The sequence below is a fragment of the Rhinatrema bivittatum genome, chromosome 13 (genome assembly GCF_901001135.1).
Source record: "Rhinatrema bivittatum chromosome 13, aRhiBiv1.1, whole genome shotgun sequence".
Taxonomy (NCBI): Eukaryota; Metazoa; Chordata; class Amphibia; order Gymnophiona; family Rhinatrematidae; genus Rhinatrema; species Rhinatrema bivittatum.
This window is the reverse complement of record NC_042627.1, coordinates 10466744-10490060: the sequence shown is the minus strand read 5'-3', so window position 1 is coordinate 10490060 and position 23317 is coordinate 10466744. Positions and strand designations below refer to the sequence as shown.

Genomic DNA, 23317 nt, shown 5'->3' with positions numbered 1-23317 from the left:
GAACTCCTCTTGGGTAGACAGAGGCCTGGATCTGAAATCTGCAAGTAGCAAGAGCTGGAGCAAAGCTGGAGCCAGAGCTTACACTCAGGTAGACAGAAACCAAAAACCTGGAATTCGCAGGTAGCAGGAGCCGGAGTGGAACCAGGACCAAGCCAGGGTTGCAGACCCGGAACCGAAAACACCAGGCAAGTCACAAGGCTGCCAGTTTATCCACTTCCAGGAGACAGATTTTTAGGCCAGTTCTGGATTTTTGACAACTCTGTCCCAATGCATTTTGGTACTTAAAGCACTGATTTCAATGGGTAGAATTAGGGGCTACAAATAACCACCATACACTGAGGCGTTAGTTCAAACCAGGACTGGCAAAAGGATCTTGCTCCGGGAACTGGGCAACTCGGCCCCTCTGTACCAGAGCTGCAGACCTGGAACTGGAGTCAAAAAGCAGGTAACCCCCAAGCCTGGAATACATTAAACCTGCAGGCCTGCAGCGAGAGTCAAAACGTGGGTAACACGTCTGGAGCAAGACCTAGCAGCAAACTAGAACTGGTTTCCTGAAGCAGGCAAACTTTGCAAGAAGGCTTCTGCGTGCAGCAAATTCAATAGCAAGTGAGCCGACTAGGGGGGTTGCCGAAAAGCGTCTGTTTGCATCAACCCCAAGCTAGTCCCCGAGGACTAGGAGTGTGGCCTCGGGGGCTCACTAAAGCAGTGCTCTTCTCTGCTGCTTCCACTTGCTTTGGGCTCCTAGCTGGTCTGACAGACGGAGCTTTTATCCTGAACGTCGGGACTGGTCTTGGTTGAAGCCCCTGTTGGGGGGGGGGGGGGGGGGGTCTTTTCCTGACAATGTAATTGATTGTGCACAAGCCTGAGTAGGGCACCGTATACATTTCACTATAGATAGACCAATCATATTTAGTTTAAAGACATAAATAATCTGCCATTTAATTGTCTGCATTAGAAAGGATGCTAGATGGTGTGTTCATTTTATGATTATCCTTACTGTACGGGTAGCTAGATTTTTATTTAATGTCGCAAAGGCAAGATGCCTTCTATAAAGCATTTATTGAAAATAGAAACTGGAAGCACAGAAGCATGAAGTGGAGATAACTGGATCAAAGCCTTCGAACTGGTGTCACAGATGAATTGAGGCCTTGTTAATACTTAGTTCTTTATTAAAATTTGATTTCACGCTACATGCCAATAAACAGCAAAGCGTGGTACAATAAAATCACTTAGCTGAACCAGATGAAAAAGCAATGCTTCCTGTGGGGTTTTAGTGACTGAGATAACCAGGAACTGAAGGCTAAGCTAAGAGCTTCGGTCTGACACTGAAGTCAGAAGTCCCACAATGGACAGCTTCCCACTCTAGACTTGACCATTCACAGCAAAAAAAAATTTCTGTGTTAAGAAATAAACAAAGTAAACTTGTAAATACAATTTTGCAATACAACTACGAAGTACAACACAGATGAAACATAAGAAGCTCTGTGAAAGCAGAACACATTCAGTCAGTGCAAGAGGTTGCGCTGACAATTGTAAAGGCAGAAGAATGAGAGAGAGGAAGAAAGTAAGTAAACTATTTATACCACTGTAAGAGGGGTAACTAATAACTCAGGGTGAGGTTTTGGGGAGCAGTTTTACATGCACAGTCAGAGGTAAGAACAGCACAGTGGAGATCAGGGAAGATTTTATGTGATTTGCAGTGAGGAAAGGTTCACAAAGATGAGATTTGACATCAAGCTAGGTCGAGAGTACATTGTACAAGTGACATCAAGCTAGGTCGAGAGTACATTTTAAAAGCCAGAAATTCTGTGCGTATATTCGCGTGCGCTAGTAAAATAAGATGGGGTGGAAAAGGAGCAGAGTTGGGGGTGGGGTATGAGTGTTACATGCCTAACTCTGTATTTTATAACTGGCCGATGCAGCACACGGTGGCTTGTTAGCCGCATATATTTACTGTTGGTACTGATTAGGTATAAATTTGCAGAAATTGGGTTTTAGGCCTAATATGCTAGGTGAGGGGGTCTGGGTCAACCGGGGGGGGGGGGGGGGGGGGGAGTGCAGGCTGAAGAACCAGAGGGGTCTGGACTGGGAAAACTGATGGACCAATTGTGAAACCTGACTGTGTCCTTCTCCCAGGCAAGTTTTAAAATCCCCTTCCCTGCACGTGTTAACACAGACTGTTTCTTAAGGAAGACACGCGAATTATCTTTGCTCGAGTAGCGTCTTAAAATTTAGGAGCACACATACGCGCACTAGGTGTATTTTAAATCTTAGGTGCATAAATGCGTGCATGATTTACAATTCCAGTGTACGTTCACTTGTGCGCCCATACGTGTATATATGGAGCCTGCGCGCTTGTCTTAAAATTCCTGTACCTTTAAAGCATCAATGTCTGGTTCATTCTACAAAAATGTTAGCTCGTCTGCTTTCTGGCTTGAATACTTCCTTATGGGGGCTCATTCCAAGGTCTCCTTTATTTTTTTCCTAATATATTCCTTTCTTTTGTAATTATGCTCATTTATTGGAATAGAAGGCTGAGGTTGTGTGTTTCACCTCTGATTGTTTTCTCGCTCCCTCTTTTTTTTTTTTAAGAGAACAATGACATAAAAATGGAGAAGGTGAAGGCATCGAATGAAACAAGATACGGCGTAGAGAACAGAGCGTATGATACGGTAAAGCTCCCCCTCTCTCTTGCCTCTGCAGTTTGCACTAATTGTCAATGAAAGGGCAGCAGACAAGGAAACCTAAAATATGATAGAGATAAGGACCATAGGGCCCATCGAGGCTGTCCAAACTACTTTATGTCGCGTGCCATAGGCCCCAGTTGACCTCAGGCTATTTTTCACCTTTTAGCATCTAGGAAGGGATCTCCGGTGCTTATCTTAACTTTCTTGCCTGCACCACTTTCTCTGGAAGCCGGCTCCATGCATTCACTACCCTACTCCTTTCTTTATAGCTCAAAAAGCTAGCGCTTCCAGCTCAGTTAGAATTGGGGCTGAGAGCCTTCATTCACAAATACCCGGGGGAGAGGGGGGTGTCCCCCGTGTTTGATATCCCCTCCCAATTCACTCAGCCCCGTCATCACAATGACAGCCCTCAGCCAGTGGCCGTGCACCAGAGCTCCTTCTGGGATCCTTATAATCAATCATGGGCCCTGAGTCCTGCCGCTGGACCTGACCAGGAAATCAAATCCACCTCCCTCAAGCTTGCCCCTTACTGATCTTCTCCTCGGTGCTTTCACAAAGGGGCCAGTTTACTAAACCCATGTGCAAAACACCGTGCGTCACTGCGCAAAAATCCCTGGGGGATTTACTAAACTATGGACCCTGAGTGCTGCAGTTTAGTAAATCCTCCCTTCAGCCGGGTCGCAATTGCACGTTGCCAGGGCCGGGCACGAGCGGGGTAAAGGAGACCCTGGGGGTCGGCTGGCACCGTTTTGTAGTACGACACCCGCGGGGCAGGAGCCAGCGGGGGATCGCTCCTGCCCCTTCGTACCTCAGGGATAGGAGGTGATCCGGGGAGGTCTCCAGCAGGAATGGGGATCTTTGTTTCACCTTTCATTAGGGGCAGGGTTTAGAGGGTGGGGATTAATCACAGAGGGCTCTGCTTGTCTTATATGTGCCGGGAGCAGGGCAGGAGAAGAGACCCAGGGACTTCGCCCTTGCCCCCATAGATCAACAGGTACTTTCTTTTGGGGATGGGGGCTTATATTAGGGGTTTGTGTCCTTGTTAAAATTGCTAGCGGGGAGCATCACCAGACATCTTAGCCTGGCGATACTCCTGGCAGAAAGTTATCCACCTCTCGAGGAGCAGCTGATTTTCCTGGCATAATGTGACTCGTGAATTTTACTGCGCGCCACAATATTCTAATTTATAGACCTCTCAAGAGGTCTTAAGGCAGACGAGTTGCTTTCATGCAACGCATTTTTTTACTCACTTTCTGCTTGATTTATTACAGTGCTAAGCTGCAAAATCAGCACATATCATGCATTAATTAGCAAATAACGCTCGTTATTTGCCAATACTATACATTATTGCAATTTTTAAGCTTAGAAAATAGGCTCCATAATGCTGTGTTTGCACTAGGATGATTGTCCTGGAGTCCCAATGTCACGCTGCCAGCAGGGGATCTTGTTGGACTTCCCACGCAGGCTCTTGTTTCTTAGGCTGGTTGAGGTTGGGAGTGCTGTTGAGGTAGCACTCTCAGTCCCTGAGGGCGTTTGAAGGGCTGAGATCTGAGATTTGCACCGCATTTATTTCAGTGCCTAATGGCAAAACCGAGAGCAGCATGGAAAGTGGCTTTGAAGACAGCTGCATCCTATTCTCGTAGCCCAGCGAAGTTTTAATATTATATTATATTAGAATTGGGACACAGAAAGGGAATGAGAATAATTCAGATACTACACTTGATAATTCCTTTGTGAGAAGTGAATGGAAAAAACCCAAAGAAGGAGAAAAACCCTGGGGGAGCACGTCTTCTGTACTAACAGTTGTGTGCTTTGTAGGAAGAAGAAAATGATGCTGACCGAACACAATCCCAGAAGGCTACCCACAGAGCTACAAATGAGAAAAATTCACACTTGCTCAGGTACAGTAAGGTCTTGCTAAACTGAACATGCAGCCTAATGAATATTTCCTTTCTTTGGAAAGCAAAATAATGGAATTTCAAAAAAGTTTGAAGAAAATTTGGTGTTTGAAGTCCCAGAGCTGGCCATTACTCATGCAGAGTGTCCTGCCATCTATCTACCAAGCCCAGGGTTTTGCAAATGCTCAGCCAACGGCGACTCTGATCTAGCCATGGTTTTCCAAAAAATGATGAATGAGTTGCATCTCCCCTGTACCATCTTCAAAGAAGAAGCAAGTAACACTAACAATAAGCGTGCCATCTTGAAGCTGGCGAGTTAACAAGCAACCTTGCTCGGAAGAAAAGCATTGGGACGACAACTGTATATGATTTAAGGAAACAGAAGACAAAATTATTTAAGCTGTATTCTGAAACTGATTCTAACAAAGATCTTGCAAATTGAAAGAATATAAGAAAGTCTTTTAGGCTGATGTACTAAAGGGAGAAAAATGTTGTAAAGTCCCCTCTGTGTACAAAAATGACAAATAGTGTGCGTTATTGCAATATTCGTGTGCTTTAAACAGGTGCTCATGATTGAACGCAGGCCGATCCACCTCTCCCGGTTGCCCGATTTACTATTTAATATTGCAAATAGTAACATTTTGTGCGTTTTACACTTGTTATTTAAATTAATAACGAGTTGCTGTGATACAAAATTATGCAAAACAGCTCATTAACTATTAGCACATAGTAAAACTACATGCAAAACTGACTTTGAAAAGCTTTCAAAGCAAAAATATTAAGCACAGCTCAATGAGAAGCAGTTAAAGGTTTTGCAAAAACCTTTTCAGCAATACTTCCCAAGCTCTTTCTACTGGCCTCATTTGTATGTAAATCCCATCAGAAAACGAGCAGGTGGAAAATTGCAAATAGTGCATGAACCTTGGCCCACCTTAGTACCAGGCCCGGTGCAAGGGGATTAGGCACCCTAGGCACCTTCTGCCTTGTGCCCACCCTCCCCTCGTCATGCTGCCCCCTCTGGTCGTGCTGCCGCAACCCTCCGGTTGCGCCACCCCCCCCCCCCAAAAAGGGGGCGCGAGCCATGTGGGGCCATGCGCGGCAGCACCGCGGCAACAAAGAGGAGTGGAGATTGCCGAATTTCCACACCTCTTTGGTGCCGCCACTCGAGGCCCCACATGGCTCGCGCCCTCTAATGCTCGGCGCCCTAGGCTGAGGCCTACTTTGCCTAATAGTTCTGCTGGCCCTGCTTAGTACATCGGTTCTTGAGTTTTCCAAGTTTGATAAACACCTTTATGAGTGGTTCAAACACCACCACAATGAAGATAAGCCACTTTTTGGAGCACTTGGTATGATAAAAACCAAGCTATGTTATGACAGTATTTGTGTATTACAGTACACATATGAGACATGTCTTGAGGTCATGACTGCTTGTGGGTGGGAATAGGTGATCGACAGACTTGTTTTTTCTTAACCAATCAGTGTTTTCTCTTAATTTAGCAAACATATCAGTCTTGTATTGTGGTCTGATCACTTCCTAATCAATTTTAGTTGGTTTGGCTGTTATATCTTTGGAATCTTTGCATGAGCAACCACCTTGTATAAGCAAACTCATATCAACTCTTACTGTTTTAAGGATAAGCTTACGCCATTGATGTTAGATTTTCTAAATGATCCTCTGAAAAATGTGGTTAATGCTGGGCATAACCCTATTCAAGGTGTGGATTATGAGTTAGCTCCCCTAAAGCTAATTATTATAACTGGATCAAAGCCTCTGGCAATAATGCTCGAGAATTATTTTATACTGTCAAGCAACTCTTCAGACTGCCGTTCAGGGCTAATAACTATCCACCTGCAGGCTCTTTATCAGATCTTTGAGAATCATTTGCTGGTTTTTTTTGTAAGTAAAATTGTAACGCTTTGTACTACTTTTCCTGCTTATAGCCCTGTTCACAATGAGAATACATTATGAACGTGCTGGAATGGTTTTGAATATGTTTCATAGACTGAAATTCTACAGATAATTAGTAGCCTAAACTCATCCTCATGACCATTGAATCCATTTTCCACTGCTTTTCTTAAACTTGTCTGTGATGACATCATTGAGCCTATCACAAGAATAGTTAATTTATTATTTGCTTCTGGTAATCTTCCATCTACCTTAAAACAAGCCTCAGTCTGGCCCATCTTCAAAAAGCCTTCTGCAGGCTAGTGGCATAGCCATGAGCGGACCCTGAGTGAGCCATGGTCCACCCACTTTGGGCTCAGGCCCACCCAACCAGAAGAGGCCTGTTGGAACAATGATGTTGCGGGATCCCATCCCTGAAACGACGAAGAGGAGGGCCGAGCTGCAAGGCTGCCATGGGATACCATCCCCGTGGCGGCAGAAGTAGGACTTTGGCTGTGCCTAATGAAAAGGCCCTGCGTGTGTGTGGGTGAGAATGGGAGCTTGAATGTGTGCATGTGGAGGAGAATGGGAGCCTGAATGAGTGTCTGTGCATAAGAATAGGAGCCTGGGGAGGGGGGTGAGAGAGTGAGAGCTTGTGTATGTGTATATGATAAAGCATGTAGAGTTAGAGCTTGTGTGTGTGTGTAGAGAATGTGAACTTATGGGGAGGGAGGGGAAGAGCATATGAGAGTGAGAGTGTGTGTGTATGAAAGAGATTGTGAGAGAAAGCGTGTATGTGTGAGGGAGGAAGGGAAGAAGACAGTAGGAGAAGAGAGACACTGAAAAGGAATTAGGAAATGAGCGACAAGGGAAAAAGGAGACCAAGACCAACTGATTAGAAAAATACAAAGATCAGGCAACAAAGGTAAAAAAAAAAATTATTTTGAGATTTTAGCAATTTGAATATGCCATCTTTGGAAATGTGCTCCACTGGGAGCACTGAGCGGAGAGGATCACCTTGCTGGTGGCTGAAAGGAATCAGTAAGTTTTTGCTTGGGACATTGCCTTTTTTAAAAGTATTGGGGCAAAGTTAATTATTTGGGAATATTATTTAGTGTGTTTGTGCTTTTAATAGTCAGTAAGGCAGTGAATAAACAAGTTAGACTGTTTATATTTTTAAATAGTCAATAAGGCAGCTAGTAAGCAGAACTGAGTGTTTGTATTTAAAAAAAAAACCAAAAACAAAAACACAAAAAAACCCCCAACCCAAAAAGTAGCCAGAAGCTAGAAATAAGCTAGGAGCAGTGTATACCTAAGTAAAAAGGTTGAAAAGTTCAGCTCAGTTACTCACCTTGGAAAGGTGTTCAGGTAGTGTGATTTAGTTTGAATAGGGACAAACATTTGTTAATCAAGAGAGCAGTGAGTCACTCTGGCTGAGAGCAATATTTAAAGCTCTTTCTGTGGGTAGAAAAGGGGGAGGTGAAGGGAGTGCTGAGGTGGGGATGGAGAGGGGGGGGAGGAATTGCAGAGTTGGAATCTTGAGTGTGGGTCAGAGTATTCTGGGGTTGGGCTGGGGAGGGGGAGGGGGATGGGAGTGCTGCGGCGTCCGAGTTTGCTGCATGAGTACACTTTGAAAGATGGTGTAACTTAGGCATATAACAGCAGATGTATGCTGGCTGTTATAAAATCTCCCCCCCCCCCCCCCCCGAGTGGAGTATGTAAACATATAGATATTGCTTAGTCTTTTTTTGTGGGGTGCTTTGGGACTGGCATTGTAGTGTCCTGCAATTAGTTCCTTGTTTTGTTCATTTCATCTTTTCAGCACTGTGTCCCAACCCTTCAGCAGAGCAGCACATTTCTGCAGGGCTCACTCCAAGGTCATCAAAATAATTGCTGTGGGTGTCCTCTGTGCAGGTACAGTTTGCTAAGGACTCAAAACCAGGGAGAAAGAAGTATTTACGCAGTGATTAGAGAAGAAACTGACTTAGCTTGTGCTTGAGCTCCGGCACTGATGTGCAATCTCACCTTTCCTTCTCAGGATACGCTGCCTACTTCATCGCCGCCTGTGTACTGAATTTCCAGCGGGCCATCGCGCTGCTCGTTCTCACCTGCTTGGTTCTCTTCTTCCTGAGCTACGACTTTGTAAAACTACACTGGGGAAAGAAGATACTGAAATTTCTGAGCCCAGTGAGCAAGTGTTTCAGGAAGAACTGGAGGTGGTTAAAATGGTGAGCTGTGAAGAGATAATACCTGCACCGCTAGTCTTTATAGATAGAGCATTGGCCCATCTGCTTACCTGGGAATGTTAGCGCTCTGGCCACACTGAGATCGGTGTAGATTAGCTGGGGGTGTGCAGGGGTAGGGGAGTGCACAAATCTTCCCTCTTCCCCCTGCCCAGCTCCCTCTCTCAACACACACAAACTCTCATACACAGTCTTGCATATACTCTCTCTCTCACACACATATACTCTCTCTCTCTCTCACACACATATACTCTCTCTCTCTCTCTCATACATATACTCTCTCTCCCTCACCCAATCCAGAAGCAACCCCAGCACTCTCCTCTTACACGCTTCCCAGGCTTGAACCCAGTACTCTCACCTTTTCTGCCCCCAGGCCTGAGTCCTTGCTCTGTTTTTCTCTAAACCTCAGGCACAACCCCACTAGCCTTTAATTTCCCACCTTTGAAGCTCTGACTGCTGTAGCTGCTTTGAGCCAGTTCAGTCACTGCCACCACCACGTCCTCCAGTCCATAAAAGTCAACTCAGCCTTCACTGCAGCTTTCTCTGTCCTTGGAACTCCACAGACCAATTCATTTCCCACCGCTGCCCCTTCCTCCTTGTTCTGCTCTGTGCGGGTTGATTCCTCCTTCCTTCAGCCTGTATGGGTCAATTCAGCCAACGCCACCACTTCCTTCTAATCCAACATGTTTCATCCAGAGATTTCTGCCATGTATCTCAAGACCTGGTAATTTTAACAAAATCCTGGAGTCTCTGGATGAAATCCACAAATTTCCAGGTCTGTGAGATTTAAGTAATCCAAGGAATTGGGTTAAGTTTGGTTTTTTTAGTTTATTGCAATCTCCAATGATAGTTTGAATATTGAAAAATTCATTGTTATGGTCCATTTTCTGGGGGATTTTCTTTCTCATAAAGTTTAAAACAGTCGGGGAGTTTTCCAGCAACACTAGGCTTTGCTGTAGTGCTTAATGGAGGGGATTAAAGAAAAAAGAATATTATTCCACGGCATGGAGATGTTGTCTCTAAAATATAATTGTTCAGCTGTGAGGTACATGTCTTCAAGAAACAAAGCCTGTGGAGAAATAAGCCTCAGTATCATAGTAGAAGATGGAGTTAAGGCCAATTTGGCCCATCCTGTCTGCATATTTGAGGATAGGCCCCAGCTGCCAGCCATAGAAATGGGATCACTTGTAGGATATCACTCCTAAGATGGTTTTGTTGTCTTCCTTATTGGTTTTCCACCATCCTGGGCAGATGTATAAACAAGTTTCCATACTTAATCCAACACCTGCAAGTTCCTCTTCATAAACTTCCTTCCTTCAGAGCCAGATTTAAGATTTTGGCGCACATGGGCAAGATCACACTGCAGAAAGAGGGGGTGGGCATGGTAGGGGGTATCCCATGGAGATCAGAGACTACAGTGACTGTAGAGCAAAGTGGAAGTAGGATCTTCTTCTGTCTAGGTACCTGGTGCCGTTATCTATGCTGCCTGTGCCTGAATTCTGATCTGCGAGGTTCTGTCCTTGCCGGTCTTGTGGAGCCACTGCCCACGTGTAGCCACATCTGGGCTGCGTGGATCTCAACGTTATGCTCCGCACTTACATGTGGAACCTCATCGCCCTCAGACTGATTTGCCTGCTCAATGCTTCTTACACAGGGTGTTCTGTGCAGCGATCCTGTTGGGCCTGGTCTTGTGGCTGGCACTGGACACGTCCAAGAGGCCGGAGCAACTGATCTCATTCGGAGGTGTCTGCATGTTTCTTGTCTTCCTTTTTGCCTGCTCTAAGCACCATCGAGCGGTGAGTGCCACACGGATCTACCCCGCTTGCTCGGGGTCTGGGGGCCTCTCCATATTTCCAGTTTATCCAGTGAGAGCCGCATACAGAGCTAACGTCACAACTAATTCTGCTCACTCTCATGTTTAACGTCTTTCAGAAGACTTCAGTCACTGATCGGGGCAGAAGACATAGAAGTTTGAGCCTGGACTAACCTCTCCCACACTGTGGTTGCATATGTCCTGTGTCCTGCTGGCTTGTGCCAGGCCACGGTGCTTAGATTAAATTTCTGGAGAGCGCCCTTTCTTGCACTTTTGTGGGTTATAGCAGGATCCCCATGATGTGTATCGTTAGTAACACACAATGATGTGATTCCTTAGTAACACACAGAGGGAACCGTGCATATCTTTTCTGTCTTGCAGGTATCCTGGAGGGCTGTGTTCTGGGGCCTCGGACTGCAGTTTGTTCTTGGGATCTTGATCGTCAGAACCGATGCTGGGTTTGAGGCTTTCCAGTTTCTCGGAAATCAGATTCAGGTAGAGTGCGCGATGTGTGCACAGGAGCCGGTGGCTCTGGGTCTGTCAGGGGCCTGATTACCCATTGGCTCTGGAGCTTTGGAGGTCCGGAGGGTGATAACGGGGCAGAGAGTCCCCAGATAGTACTCTCTCTTCCATGCCGCATCCTGAGAAACATTTTTACTGTAGCCTCACACACAACGCGATTGAAACTGGTTTAAAGGCAATCTAGACCTCAAAAATCATCTCCCTTCGGTTGTGGCTTCCAACAGTAATGTGCTCAGATGCGAGAGAGCCAGCGGAGACTGAATTGTACTTAAGTTGTACCAAGAAAAGTCATCTGGGAAATCCCCAGAGCCCCCACTCCCCTCCCACCCCCGGCTTTATCTCCCTCCCTCTCTCAAGGTGGATATATGCTCACAATTTTTGGAAGTCAGAGTATGAATAAAACCATACATTTTAAAGAGAGAGAGAGAACAGGTTTTGAAATTAATTTCCACCCCCCCCCTTATTGTGAACGGCCTTTGTTTGTTTTGCGGATGCAGCACTTTGAGTGAAGTAATCTTTGTTAAAAGAAAGTCAGCAGAGTCATTTGGTAGAGATGGTGCCTTCATTGGGCAGGCAAATGTTTTGAGATGCAAGCTATGGCCTGGTCCCCAGGAAATGCCCCAGGGGATCTTGGTGGACCCCATAGCTTGCACCCAACCCAGCTTTTAGCAAATTGTATTTTTGTGAGATTGGCACATGTTACCTGTCCCTGCCGATTACCACGATCCGTGTGACGGATCTGCCTCTCATTTCCCGCAGGTGTTCCTGAATTACACCACAGTGGGGTCCGGCTTTGTCTTTGGGCAAGAACTCATCAAGAATGTATTCGCCTTTCAGGTCAGAGGTCAAAAGTATTTATTCACTGTAAATAAAACCATAAAAGTCAGTTCTCCTTTGAACTAAAGTACAAAAGATTTGCCATACTGGGTCAGACCAAGGGTCCATCAAGCCCAGTATCCTGTTTCCAACAGTGGCCAATCCAGGCCATAAGTACGTAGCAGGATCCCAGATTCCAAGCTGCTTATCTCAAGAATAAGCAGTGATTTTCTGCAACTCTACCTTAATAAAGCTTAATGAACTTTTCCTCCAGGAACCAGTCCAAAACTTTTTTAAACCTTCTACACTGATAGCTTTCACCACATCCTCTGTCAACAAATTCCAGAACTTAATTATGCATTGACTAAAAAAAATATTACAGCTTTTTGATGAATCTAGGTCTAAATTAGCTGGAAGAAGTGATTTTCCATGCCATCTGGCTTAGTTATATGGCTACCTTAAGGACTGCCTTAAAGCCCTAAACTAACTTTCAGATAGCCGGGTATATTCAGCTGAATATCTGGTACAAGCTTGCCAGATAAGTGGCTGCATATGTCCTACTAAAATTTGAACCTGCTTTTCTGGGACATTCAAGGCAATGTACCTCAAATATAAAAATAATTGCCACAAAAAACAGCTATAAAACAAGGACCATCAAAATACAAACAAAGACCCTCTCCTCTACCCAAACCACACTCCCCAAACTTAGTTCTTTCAATCTTCCCACCATCGTACCTCGTCCTGAGACCTGGGGTCCTGGCACACCACCACTCACCTCATGCAGTATCTCCCCCTATCATGGCTCTAGATTTAAAGTATTGTTGGTTTCGAAATCACTATCCAAACATATATACAACCACATTCTATGATGCCCCTTCACAAGATGTTCCACATTTTACATTTCAATAATGGCATCCATCATCCATCATTTCATATCCAGGGTTCTATTCCTGTTCACCACCAACTAGGAACGCCAGGACCATCATCGCCATCATTAGGGAGGCTAATTATACCTTCTGTGTATTTTTACCTACAACAGTGCAAACAGCTAACACAGTACACAGCTCCCGGGAAGTACTGCAAATGCTCCTAACCATTTCTTGAAACATAAGCAGGGTAAAACAGCAGTGGAAAGTCAGTTGCTGCTTTTCCCTATGGATACATTTCACTTAGTACTTTGACAAAACATGTGTACCTGCTACATAAAAATCACAGGTTCCCCTTTATAGTTCACCCCCCAACTAGATAATTAGGGATAGTATTTCATTGATTTAGTTCATGGAAAATGCATTCTGATATTTTATGGATTACAGCAGGAACACTATCCTATTTTTTGCAAATATTTGTTTGCTTGCCCACATAAGGCTGTAAAATCTATGTTATTGAGAATACAATGCTCAGTGTACCAGTTAGTAGTGTGATGATATTTCTCCATTCTTGTGACTGCAGTGCTTAAAATCCTGCTTGAAAACCCACCTCTTCTACTTTACTTTTAAATTTAACAAAATCCCCAATTCTTCCTTATGTGGACACTCTCAAGTTGAAAAAGTTTTATTGTAATACTTAAGTGATTACTAGATATGATGTGTCTTCTCTGTGTCTCTCAAATAGATTGTAAGCTCCATGGAAAAGGGACTGTCCCTGTTTTATTTATCTAACTGCACTGCATATGTCTACTAATGCCTTAGAAATGTTAAGTAGTAGAAGCAATAGTAGTTGTAGTAGAAGTAGTGAAAGTAGTAGTAGTAGTAGTAGTAGTAGATGTTGTAATTGTGATAGTAGATGAGGTAGTAGCAGAACTAGAAGTAGTAGTAGTGGGAGTAGTTGGAGTAGTAGAAGTAATAGTATTACTTGTAATCATGATAGTAGATGAGGTAGTAGCAGAAATAGTAGTAGTAGTGGGAGTAGTTGGAGTAGTAGAAGTAGTGACAGTAGTAGTAGTTGTAATTGTGATAGTAGAAGAGGTAGTAGAAATAGAAGTAGTAGTAGTGGGAGTAGTTGGAATAGTAGAAGTAGAAGTAGTAGTATAATTGCACGTTTTATTCATAGAGCTCTGCTTGTTTCATTACAGGCTCTGCCCATTGTAGTCTTCTTCAGCAGTGTGATGTCCATCCTTTACTATTTTGGCCTCATGCAATGGATTATCCTCAAGGTATGTTCCAGATTCTTGGACAAGTAATCTGTGGGCAGAGATAATAGGAAAAACAGCTTCTATTTTACTCTACTTAAGGGAAAATTTTAAATATGCCATGCACAATGCCCAAAGAATGATTTCAAATTGCTTCTCTGCACACTACGATCACCCAAGTTGTATGCATGAGCTGTTACATCCTTAATATCTTTGTTAATTGTAACTTTATGTGTCCTGCACTTTTAATCCTGGGGGTGTCCTAACTATAATAGCATTCCCCCAGTATACCTCATGGTTTGAGTTGGCTCTGACTCTCACCTGGTTTAACTTTGGTTCAGCTCATGCTCTTTTTCAGCTCCTCCATGACTGTAGCTCCCATCAGCTCTCTGGCCTAGACCCTTCCTCTCAGCTTAATCCTAACTTATCCATTAAGTAATATCTTCAATTTCCCCAGATCTCCTGGTTGATGCAAGTCACGATGGGTACCACAGCCACTGAAACGCTTAGCGTGGCGGGGAACATATTCGTGGGACAGGTAATTTCGTACATTTGCACTGACTGAAATCATCAGCTGGAAATAAAAACAAATCCTGTTGTTTTCTAGATTTCAGGGTACTGTAATAAAAAGTGATGTAAGAGTGGCGTTCCCACCAGGTGACGTGGGGGAAAACCTGCCGCCATTGGCTGGAGATGTGCTGCAGCAGGAGATTCTTCCAGCCCCCATATAGTAGGGCTAGATGGGGGTTGCAAGTTTTTTAGATACTGGGGAAATGACCCAAGCACCCTAGATTTAATGCAGTTAGTACACTTGCAAGTGTAAAGCAAAATCTTTGGCACAGTCCAAGTGCTGCTGGAGGTGGCTCTTATTCATATAACTATGAGCATCTAGTGCAGGAATACATCTTCAGGGAAACGCTCTGATTCTCACTGTTAGACTCAAGATTTAGACTGTTTTGTTTCTTTTTTTTACTTATCTCTGTTGGCTCCTTTAGCTGATGAACAGCACCCCCTCCACGGAAACTGCAGCCAATGTCTTCCGACGTAGGGGAAGATAGCGAGGGAGGAGTTTATTCCCAGCTCCACCCTGCACTTTCCCTTTCACTGGTGTTCGGCAGGGCTCCTTTTGGTGTAGCTCACCTCCATGAGGTTATTGTGTGGGATTCAGACTAAAGCCAGCTCCTTGTCTCCTTCCACTCCCAGCTGCCCTTGCTTCTGTCCTTTTTCCCCTCAGCAGGAGCCTGGGTCTCTTCTTTTCCTCCTTACTTCCCCATTGGTCCAATACATGTCCTGCAGCATTATAGCTCGGCTGTCCTCAGGAGAGGAGGGGGAGGCTTTGAAGAGCAGTGAACATTTATTTTATATTCACTGTCAGTTCTCTGCAGGCTTTCCTATTTATCTCAGTAAAGGGCTGTTATAGTAGATGGATATTTTCCCTGCATGGAACTTAGAAGCAGCATATCAAGATTAAGTCGCTCAAAGTCCTTGTGCTGCTTAACCCAGAAACATAGTCACGCTCATGGGGGCAGGTACGCTTGTCATACAAATGTCGAGTGTTTCATGTGTGGAGGCATTCAGACCAGCGTAATACAGTACAAATAAAGTCTGATCAAATCTTGACTGGATCAGGTGTGGCCAGCCAATCAGAGCTCTGACGTAGAATTTGGAAGAAATCCTGAACCAGATGACTGGGTCTTCCTCTTTCTCTCGCCCTTCCTCTCTTGAAGTCAAACTGCGTGATGGTGGCAGGTTAGCATGCTCTCATCCGAGAGCTCTGCTTTGCCTGCATCACAGGGAGGGTCATTTTCAAACAGCCCCCGAGGTGGGCTAGTCTGTGTATGTGTTGTATTCACACACGTAACAGAGTATTTTCAAAGTGAACTTATGCACATAAGGGATCTGTTTCCCTGTGCCAGTCCCCCAGCTCCTGCAGTCCTTGAAGTGAAGGGATATGTCTCCATGTGCCAGTTCCTTGTGCTCTCCAGTTTTAGAGACAAAGGACTCTTTCCTTGTGTCATGCACCCAAGTTGTCCAGTCCTGGAGGTGAAAAGATCTGTCTTCACATGCCAATTACTGAACCATTCAGTCTTCTGTTAATTTGTAAACAGTTACTTTACAATTGTCTGTTTAGGGTGATCTCACTGTAAATAACTGAGATACAGTGATGTCCTGGAGGTAATGAGAAAACATAGAAACATGGAATATGATGGCAGATAAGGAGCATTAGGTTCATCTAGTCTGCTCAATGAATTTTTGGTGCCATACCAGAGTCTCGGTTGATTTCTGGCTTTTCTCCATCACCTTCTTCCCCCCAACACTTCCTCCTCTTGTCTACCTCTATCATCCCCCTCCTCCCTTCTACTCCCTCGTCAGGGCCTATTTTCCTAGAAAAATAGTGAATGTATTTTTACATGGGCGGGGAAAATAGATGTAACGGCATGGGAATTTTCTGTGTACCTTGCTGGTTAGTTATATTTCATTCACTTCTAATCAGACAGAGGCTCCAATACTGATCCGTCCATACTTACCAGACATGACCAAATCGGAGGTCCATGCAGTGATGACCGGGGGCTTTGCCACAATAGCTGGCAGTGTGCTTGGAGCTTACATCTCCTTTGGGGTAAGGAAAATGCTTTAAGAAAACCATAAATTACATGGCTGACGAGAAAACGCTGCCTGCTAGAAAATATCGTAAACGAACCCACTTGGACGAATACTCATATACATCAAAAGTATCAATTCACCGCATATGTATAGAAGACTATAGTAGAAAAGTTTAAGATGATCATCGTATATACAATGACGCTATTGACACGCACTTAGAATCCAGAGACGCTGTTGGAGGAAGCCATGTTTCACGGATGAATTACTGAAACACTGGAGCAGTGTCGGGGGGCAGAGACTTGCATAGAAAGAGACTCAAGAAGTATCTTTTCATAAGATAAGTTATTCTAATATGCAAATAAGAACATTATTTAAAAAATGGACTTTAATATGATGGCCTACGATTATAAATTATAGACACGGTCAAAACAATAACCCGATACACTCTTCTAAGTGAGTGTCAACATCTTGAAATTTTTCTACTATAGTCTTCTAAACATATGTGGTGAATTGATACTTTTGTTGCTAGAAAATTTTGGCAAAGCATAGGAACATGTCTGGACACTGAAGTAAGAAAGAGTATATGTTGTATTGTATGTAGGAAACCTATAGGAAAAATGAGAAAGATGGTAACAAAATAAGTAGATAAGTTCTTATCCAGATAAAGACATAGCTGGATATGTAATGGGCGGGCAATGGGCAGACCAGGGAGGAGTTATTTATCTGTCTATCATAGCTGGATAAGTGGCAATATTCAGACTTATCCGCCTACAGTAGATGGATAAGACATCTGCTCAACAGCAGTTCCAGATGTAGCTGGATATGTTATCTGACTAAGTGGCAATTTCTATGGGAATGTTCAGCAGCATTGTCGATTTCCCACTAAACCTGGGCCCAGAAAATTGGGGAGAGTCCCTGGTGGGGGAGGTACTGTTAGACTCTGGCTGCCTCCCCAGACTCACTGGCATCAGAAGTTTCCTGCGTGGCAAGGAATTGCCATTAGATACTCTGATACGTGCACTACCAGGACATGACAGAAGGACGCATAGGTGCGCATGGGTGCCTACTCACACAATTCATGCACGCATTGGTGAGAAAGCTCCTGACTATAAATACCGGCTTGGACCTGGACTCCTTGCCTCGGCAACAGGTTCTTCTTCACCTGTTACTGGCCCCTGCCTTGACCATTGTGTGTCTGGTTCTGGACTATTCCTCTGCCTGCTCGCTGCCAGTCTCAACCCTGTACTTTTTTGGATTCCACTTGTCTGCTGGGTGCCCTGACCTTGGATCTTCTATTGGACTCTGTTGCTCGCCGCCTACCTCGACCTGTATTTGGACCTGGATTCTCTCTGCTATCTTACCACATAGAGGTCCACGCCACCTACAGTCAGTCCAAAAGGGCTTACAGAATGGTCAGGGGGATGGCCCCCTGACATCTGCAACAGCTGCTCTCCTAACATGGAGGAAGTGTGTAATTGAGATATGTGATGGTAGAGAGTGCATACTGAGCTCAGGTATGCTGTGCGGTAGTAAAGAGTGGACAGATTATTCAAAGAGAGAGGTAGAGCTGGAGAGTTCAGCCAGAGAGAAGGGCAGAGGTCAATTTTCATATGTGGTAGTAGAGAATGGATTGGACAATACAGAGAGAGGGGTGAAGCTGGTGTGGAGCTGAAGAGTTCAGGGAAAGAGGGAGTGGAGCTCAATTCCAATATAAGAGAGAGAGGGGTGGAGCTGAAGAATGGGGTGGGGCTGGGAATTACAGATAGGGAGAAGGGCAAAATTAAATTTGCATAGTTAGCTATGGGTACCTGGATAGGGGGAAATCTGTATATTCTAAGATATGGGTACCTGAAGGGGGGAATCTGTATTTTGTAAAGAATGGGTTCCTAGAAGGGGGAGGAAGAATTTGCATATTATAAGTTATGGGTTCCTGGGTGGGGGAATCTGTATATTATATAATATGGGTTCCTAGAGAGAGGAAAAGTAGTATAGCATATAGGTACCTGAAGGGGGGAATCTGAATATTATAAGATATGGGTACCTGGATGGGGGGAAATCTGCATATTATAGGATGTGAGTACCGGAATTGGAAAGTCCTGCATATTATAAACTGTGTGTACCTGGAGGGTGGAGGAGATCTGTACATTATAAGGTTTGGGTCCATGGAGGTTAGGCCTGCATATTATAAGCTATGTGTACCTGGAGGAGGAGATGCAAAAGGTGTGAATACCTGTGTTTCAGATCGATGCCTCCTCACTGATAGCAGCCTCAGTGATGGCCGCTCCTTGTGCCCTTGCTCTGTCCAAGCTGGTCTATCCAGAAGTTGAAGAATCCAAGTTTACGAGTGAAGAAGGAGTTAAAATAGAGAGAGGGTATGTGCTGATGGGCTAGCTCTCATTTTTCTAGTATTTTTATAGCAAGCCTTCCCTGTAACCTACCTTGGTTTGTTTTCTTTCTATTTAATCTCCCTTCTAGTGGAAGCTCCCTCTCAAAAAGGTTCCTATACACTTCTCAAAGCCACGCCACTTTCACTTCATTTGTCCCTTTTTTTTTGCTCTCTTTTTCTCTAGAGATGAACAGAATTTTCTGGAGGCCGCCAGCAATGGGGCATCACTATCTATAGGGCTGGTTGCCAACATTGCCGCCAACTTGATTGCATTCATGGCCTTGCTGGAGTTCATCAATTCTGCCTTCTCTTGGCTGGGAGGGATGGTGAACTTTCCACAACTAACACTGCAGGTAGCACATACAGAACAACGAAATACAAATGTTGGATACGTAAATCAAGTGAAAACGTAATTCAGGACAGAACGGTATCAGCAGAGCTCCAGCCAGGCTTGCAGCTGGGCTTAGAAAGATGACCAAGAACAGAAATATTGCAACACTTTTTTTGTTTTAAATATGCAACCTAATTTGATGAACGCGCACAAAGTCTAGCAGTGCAGCAAATTAGTCCAGCAAATGTTTTTTTAAAAAACCTGCAGATTTCTCGATTCGGCAATTCTGCTTTGCTGCTATTCTAGCAGATTTGTCTGATTTGAGGAATATGCACCAGTCAGGTTCAAATCCAGCATTTCAATCAAACTGGAACCACACTGACATTTGCTTAGTTGGAGTGTGACAGTGAATTTTATGCACATCTTCGTCCAAGAGAGCCTTCAGCAGCATGAATCTTGTTTCCCACCATATTGTTCTCAGATACTTTGAATGAAATGTAACTTATTCCGTATACACTGTGTGTGTCAATAGCCACAAACTCTAATGGAGTCTCAGTCATTTCCCTACATCACTAGCTCAACATCCTTGGACAGAGACATGGGCTCACACACTGTAAAGTAATTTTAGTCCTTCCCAAATCACCAACTTCATGTTCTTTAATGGCATCTCAGGCATTACTCGGACATCTCACTTGTTCCTCATCTTTCTGCTCTTAAGGCAGTCTCATGAATTCTTCACATGGTTACGCTCAAAGCGCTTCAGTGGGGTCTCTGTCTCTCAGTCCTTCCATCACTGACCTCATGCACTTCAACAGAGTCTCATTCAGAGACGGCTAAGACATGGCCTGTAAGACAGGGGAACTTTTAACTAATGGCTCTGGAAAAACCTTAGCACCCCAGGAGGGTAGACAAGATATGCTGTGCTCTGGACTGGTTAGAAGAAGCTTGGGCTAAGCAAAGCCAGTGTCGATTAATTCAGATTAAATCCAGAAAAGGACACCGCCCTGAGAAGATTGACTATATAGGGTGGGATCTTAATGAAAATAAATAAATCTTGCTCCTCCTTCCCTCTCCACTGCTTTTTGTCCCATTCGCTGTTTTCATCAAGCAAATTGCTGCCTTTGGTGACACTTAAAAGGTGAAAATGTGAAATTATGCCCTTAATCTCAGACGTGCCCATACAGATCAGGAGCAAGTGCGAGCCTAGGTGAATTCCCACAACACTCATAGCACCAGGTGTACTAAGCAAACCTTTTCCTACAGGCAGAGCTTGGGAAAATCTGTGTTTTGTATCTGCCGAAATCTTGCATGACTTTGAGGGGTGGGGAGGCCTTGGTGCCCTAGAGCAGAGACACAGCTCCCTCTTCTAAATGTCTTTGCCTTCTTTATCCACCCTGGCGACGTTTGCTCCTTCAGTCCATCAAGATCGCTCTCTGTGCTCCAGGTCATCCAGCTTATTGGAAGGCTCCTCCACCATGTATGGCTTCCTCCCGGGATGCAGCTGCTTATAAAGCCCCTTGGAAAGTTGCTGTTTTGCAGGAACCTTTCTTTTCTTGTTCCCTGTCTCTGGGCATCTCGTTATATATCCATTAACCCTTCTTTGTTCTTTTTTTTTGTTTTCTCTCCACCAGCTCATCTTATCCTACATCTTTATGCCTGTGGCGTTTATGATGGGGGTACAGTGGGACGAGGCACAAATGGTGGCTGAAATGTTAGGAATCAAGATCATTCTGAACGAGTTTGTGGCTTACGAGAAACTGTCGGCTTACAAGAAGACGCGTCTCTCTGGTGTGGAAGAATGGATAAATGGCAACAAGCAATGGCTTTCAGTAAGTGAGATGTTGACTGGTAATGCTGGCGGGGCATTGGGTCTGCTGCGGCAGCTTTTATGACAGGATATGGTCATACAGGATACGCCTATGGATGTGGCGTCTCTCATTTTGGTCAGAAGTAGACAATGCTTGTGAACATGTACTGCAGAATACCTAGTGCATGTGAGTGAAGCTCTAAGATGCACCTCTTTTGCAGGACACACATTGCATAATATCCCAGTTTGAGCTAAGAATGCATAAGGCATTGCGCATGGGCAACATCACCATGAGATGGATCCTCAGTGCAATCATATTTATGCGATGCCTGTTTAATTGTAACCCCTGCTCCACTCTTTTCATAGACATAGGAGTGCAGCTGGGAGCTGTGGGGCCATCCAGCACCCCATGAGCACTTCCATCAGTGAGAGGAGACACTTTCTTCAAGGCACGTGGGGTGATGAGCCTTCTTTTTACTTCCAGTAAACAAACCACACCGTCACAACAGTTTGGGGCTATTCCAAAAATAAAAACTTTTCTGAGATACTTGTGGAATGACAACAGTTTGGCAAAATGTACACCTCCATCTGATAACATCTATCGCAGAAAAAAATCCAAACTGCCCCATAAATACAGCTCACCTGTTGTGTTTTTGGCATGTTTGTGGACCCCTGGTTGTTGTGGCGATGATTCCTCCCACGGGGAGGGGCCCCATGCGGAACCTCAGTAATAGGCTGAACTCTTGAGTAAGCAAACACAAGGGAAGGAAGCTTTATTGTACAGCAATGTAGAACTGCCCGAGGAGCGGGCAGCTCACTTCACCCCAGAGTAGTCTCAGATGATGTATACAGTCCAAGCACTGATGACACGAGTGCCGAGTTGTTCTCACCCAAGGCTGGGCAGCAGAGGGTCCGGTAGTGGTCCGCGGAGCGGGGTAGGCCGAGAACCCAGTCCCAGAGACATAGACGTTGAAGACAGATCCAGTAGTGGTCCTCACGGTGGAGTACGCCGAGAATCTGGTCAATGGTAGAGTAGAGAGACTGAAGAATGAGGTACTCACGAGGCGGGTAAGCGCTGTTAGGTTATAGCTTCTGCAGTAGTAAGGTAGGATGCCGTGGTCTGTGAGGTGCAGGTAACCCAGGAAGAGGCAGGAGTGGGCAAGGCCCTCAAGGAGAGAGTGCCAAGCTGTCCTTCTAGGCAGGGTCCCTGGAGGAAATAGAAGAGAACAAGACCCCCGAGGAGTAGGTGTCCTGAGTTGTAGTGAGCAAGATAACCCCGAAGGGTAAATAGGAGAAGAAGGGCCCCCGAGGAGCGGGTACCCCTAGCGTCCTGAATCAGCGAACCCCGGAGGGTTGTAGGAGAAGGAGTTCTGAGCAGGCATCTCAGAAGCGGTCGAAATTAGCTGGACCGGAATCCTTGCTAACTCGTAGCAGTGTTGGAGATCGGAGGCTAAATACCCGGAGGTAGTGAAGTCATGTGGTGGGGACACCCCCGAGGTTCCCACCATGTCGTATTCATAAGGAAGGGCAACGTGCGCGGCCCTGCACAGAATGAGTGGAAGCAAGACCCCAATGTAAGTCCAATTTTAAAAAAATGTAATAGAAGGTATAAAGATCGTTTTATTAGAAGAGTGACAATAGACAGTAGAGGCCTTCAATGGCATCCACAATTTGGACTGCGTGCTCCATTCCACCCCCATCTCCTGAATCAAGATCTTTCCCAGGAACTAAGACCAATTAAATTAGCTCTTTAAAAGAACAAATGTATCAAAGGCCAAAAGTTCACTGGAACAAAAAAGCTTTGGGGTTGATATTCAACTACTAAGCGACTTGCTACGTTAGTTGGATACACTTATCTGCTAACTTAGCCAGGATATTTAGTGGCTCGACAGCACTGCTGAATATCCCTGGCTATCTTAAAGTTAGGATAGCCCTATGGCACTGGATAAGTTAACTGGCTAACTCCAAATATCAGAGTCAGCCCATTAACTTATCCAGCTAACTCTGCTCCTCTCTGGAACGCCTATCACCATCCCTACGAACGCCCCTGACTTATCCGGCTAAATTCTAGCTGTAGAACAAGTTAAACAGATAACTTTTCAGTTATCCATCTAAATGGCTTTTGAATATCGGGCTTTTTATGTTTACCTCATGGGCAAAACCTCAGACATCCTGCCAACAACAATAATCACTCAGA

General features: G+C 44.8%; 1 protein-coding gene across 1 annotated transcript in view; it reads left to right on the top strand.

Moving 5' to 3' along the window:
• SLC28A1 (solute carrier family 28 member 1) overlaps window positions 1–23317 on the top strand; it is a 54898-nt gene that overhangs the window by 18608 nt on the left and 12973 nt on the right. The window contains exons 2-14 of the mRNA XM_029575170.1: window positions 2593–2672; window positions 4506–4588; window positions 8293–8384; window positions 8509–8698; window positions 10368–10509; window positions 10908–11021; window positions 11808–11885; window positions 13936–14016; window positions 14450–14530; window positions 16487–16612; window positions 18838–18968; window positions 19167–19335; window positions 20945–21142. Of these exons, the coding sequence (XP_029431030.1) occupies window positions 2593–2672; window positions 4506–4588; window positions 8293–8384; window positions 8509–8698; window positions 10368–10509; window positions 10908–11021; window positions 11808–11885; window positions 13936–14016; window positions 14450–14530; window positions 16487–16612; window positions 18838–18968; window positions 19167–19335; window positions 20945–21142 (1565 nt within the window). The remainder of the gene's footprint in view (window positions 1–2592; window positions 2673–4505; window positions 4589–8292; window positions 8385–8508; window positions 8699–10367; window positions 10510–10907; window positions 11022–11807; window positions 11886–13935; window positions 14017–14449; window positions 14531–16486; window positions 16613–18837; window positions 18969–19166; window positions 19336–20944; window positions 21143–23317) is intronic.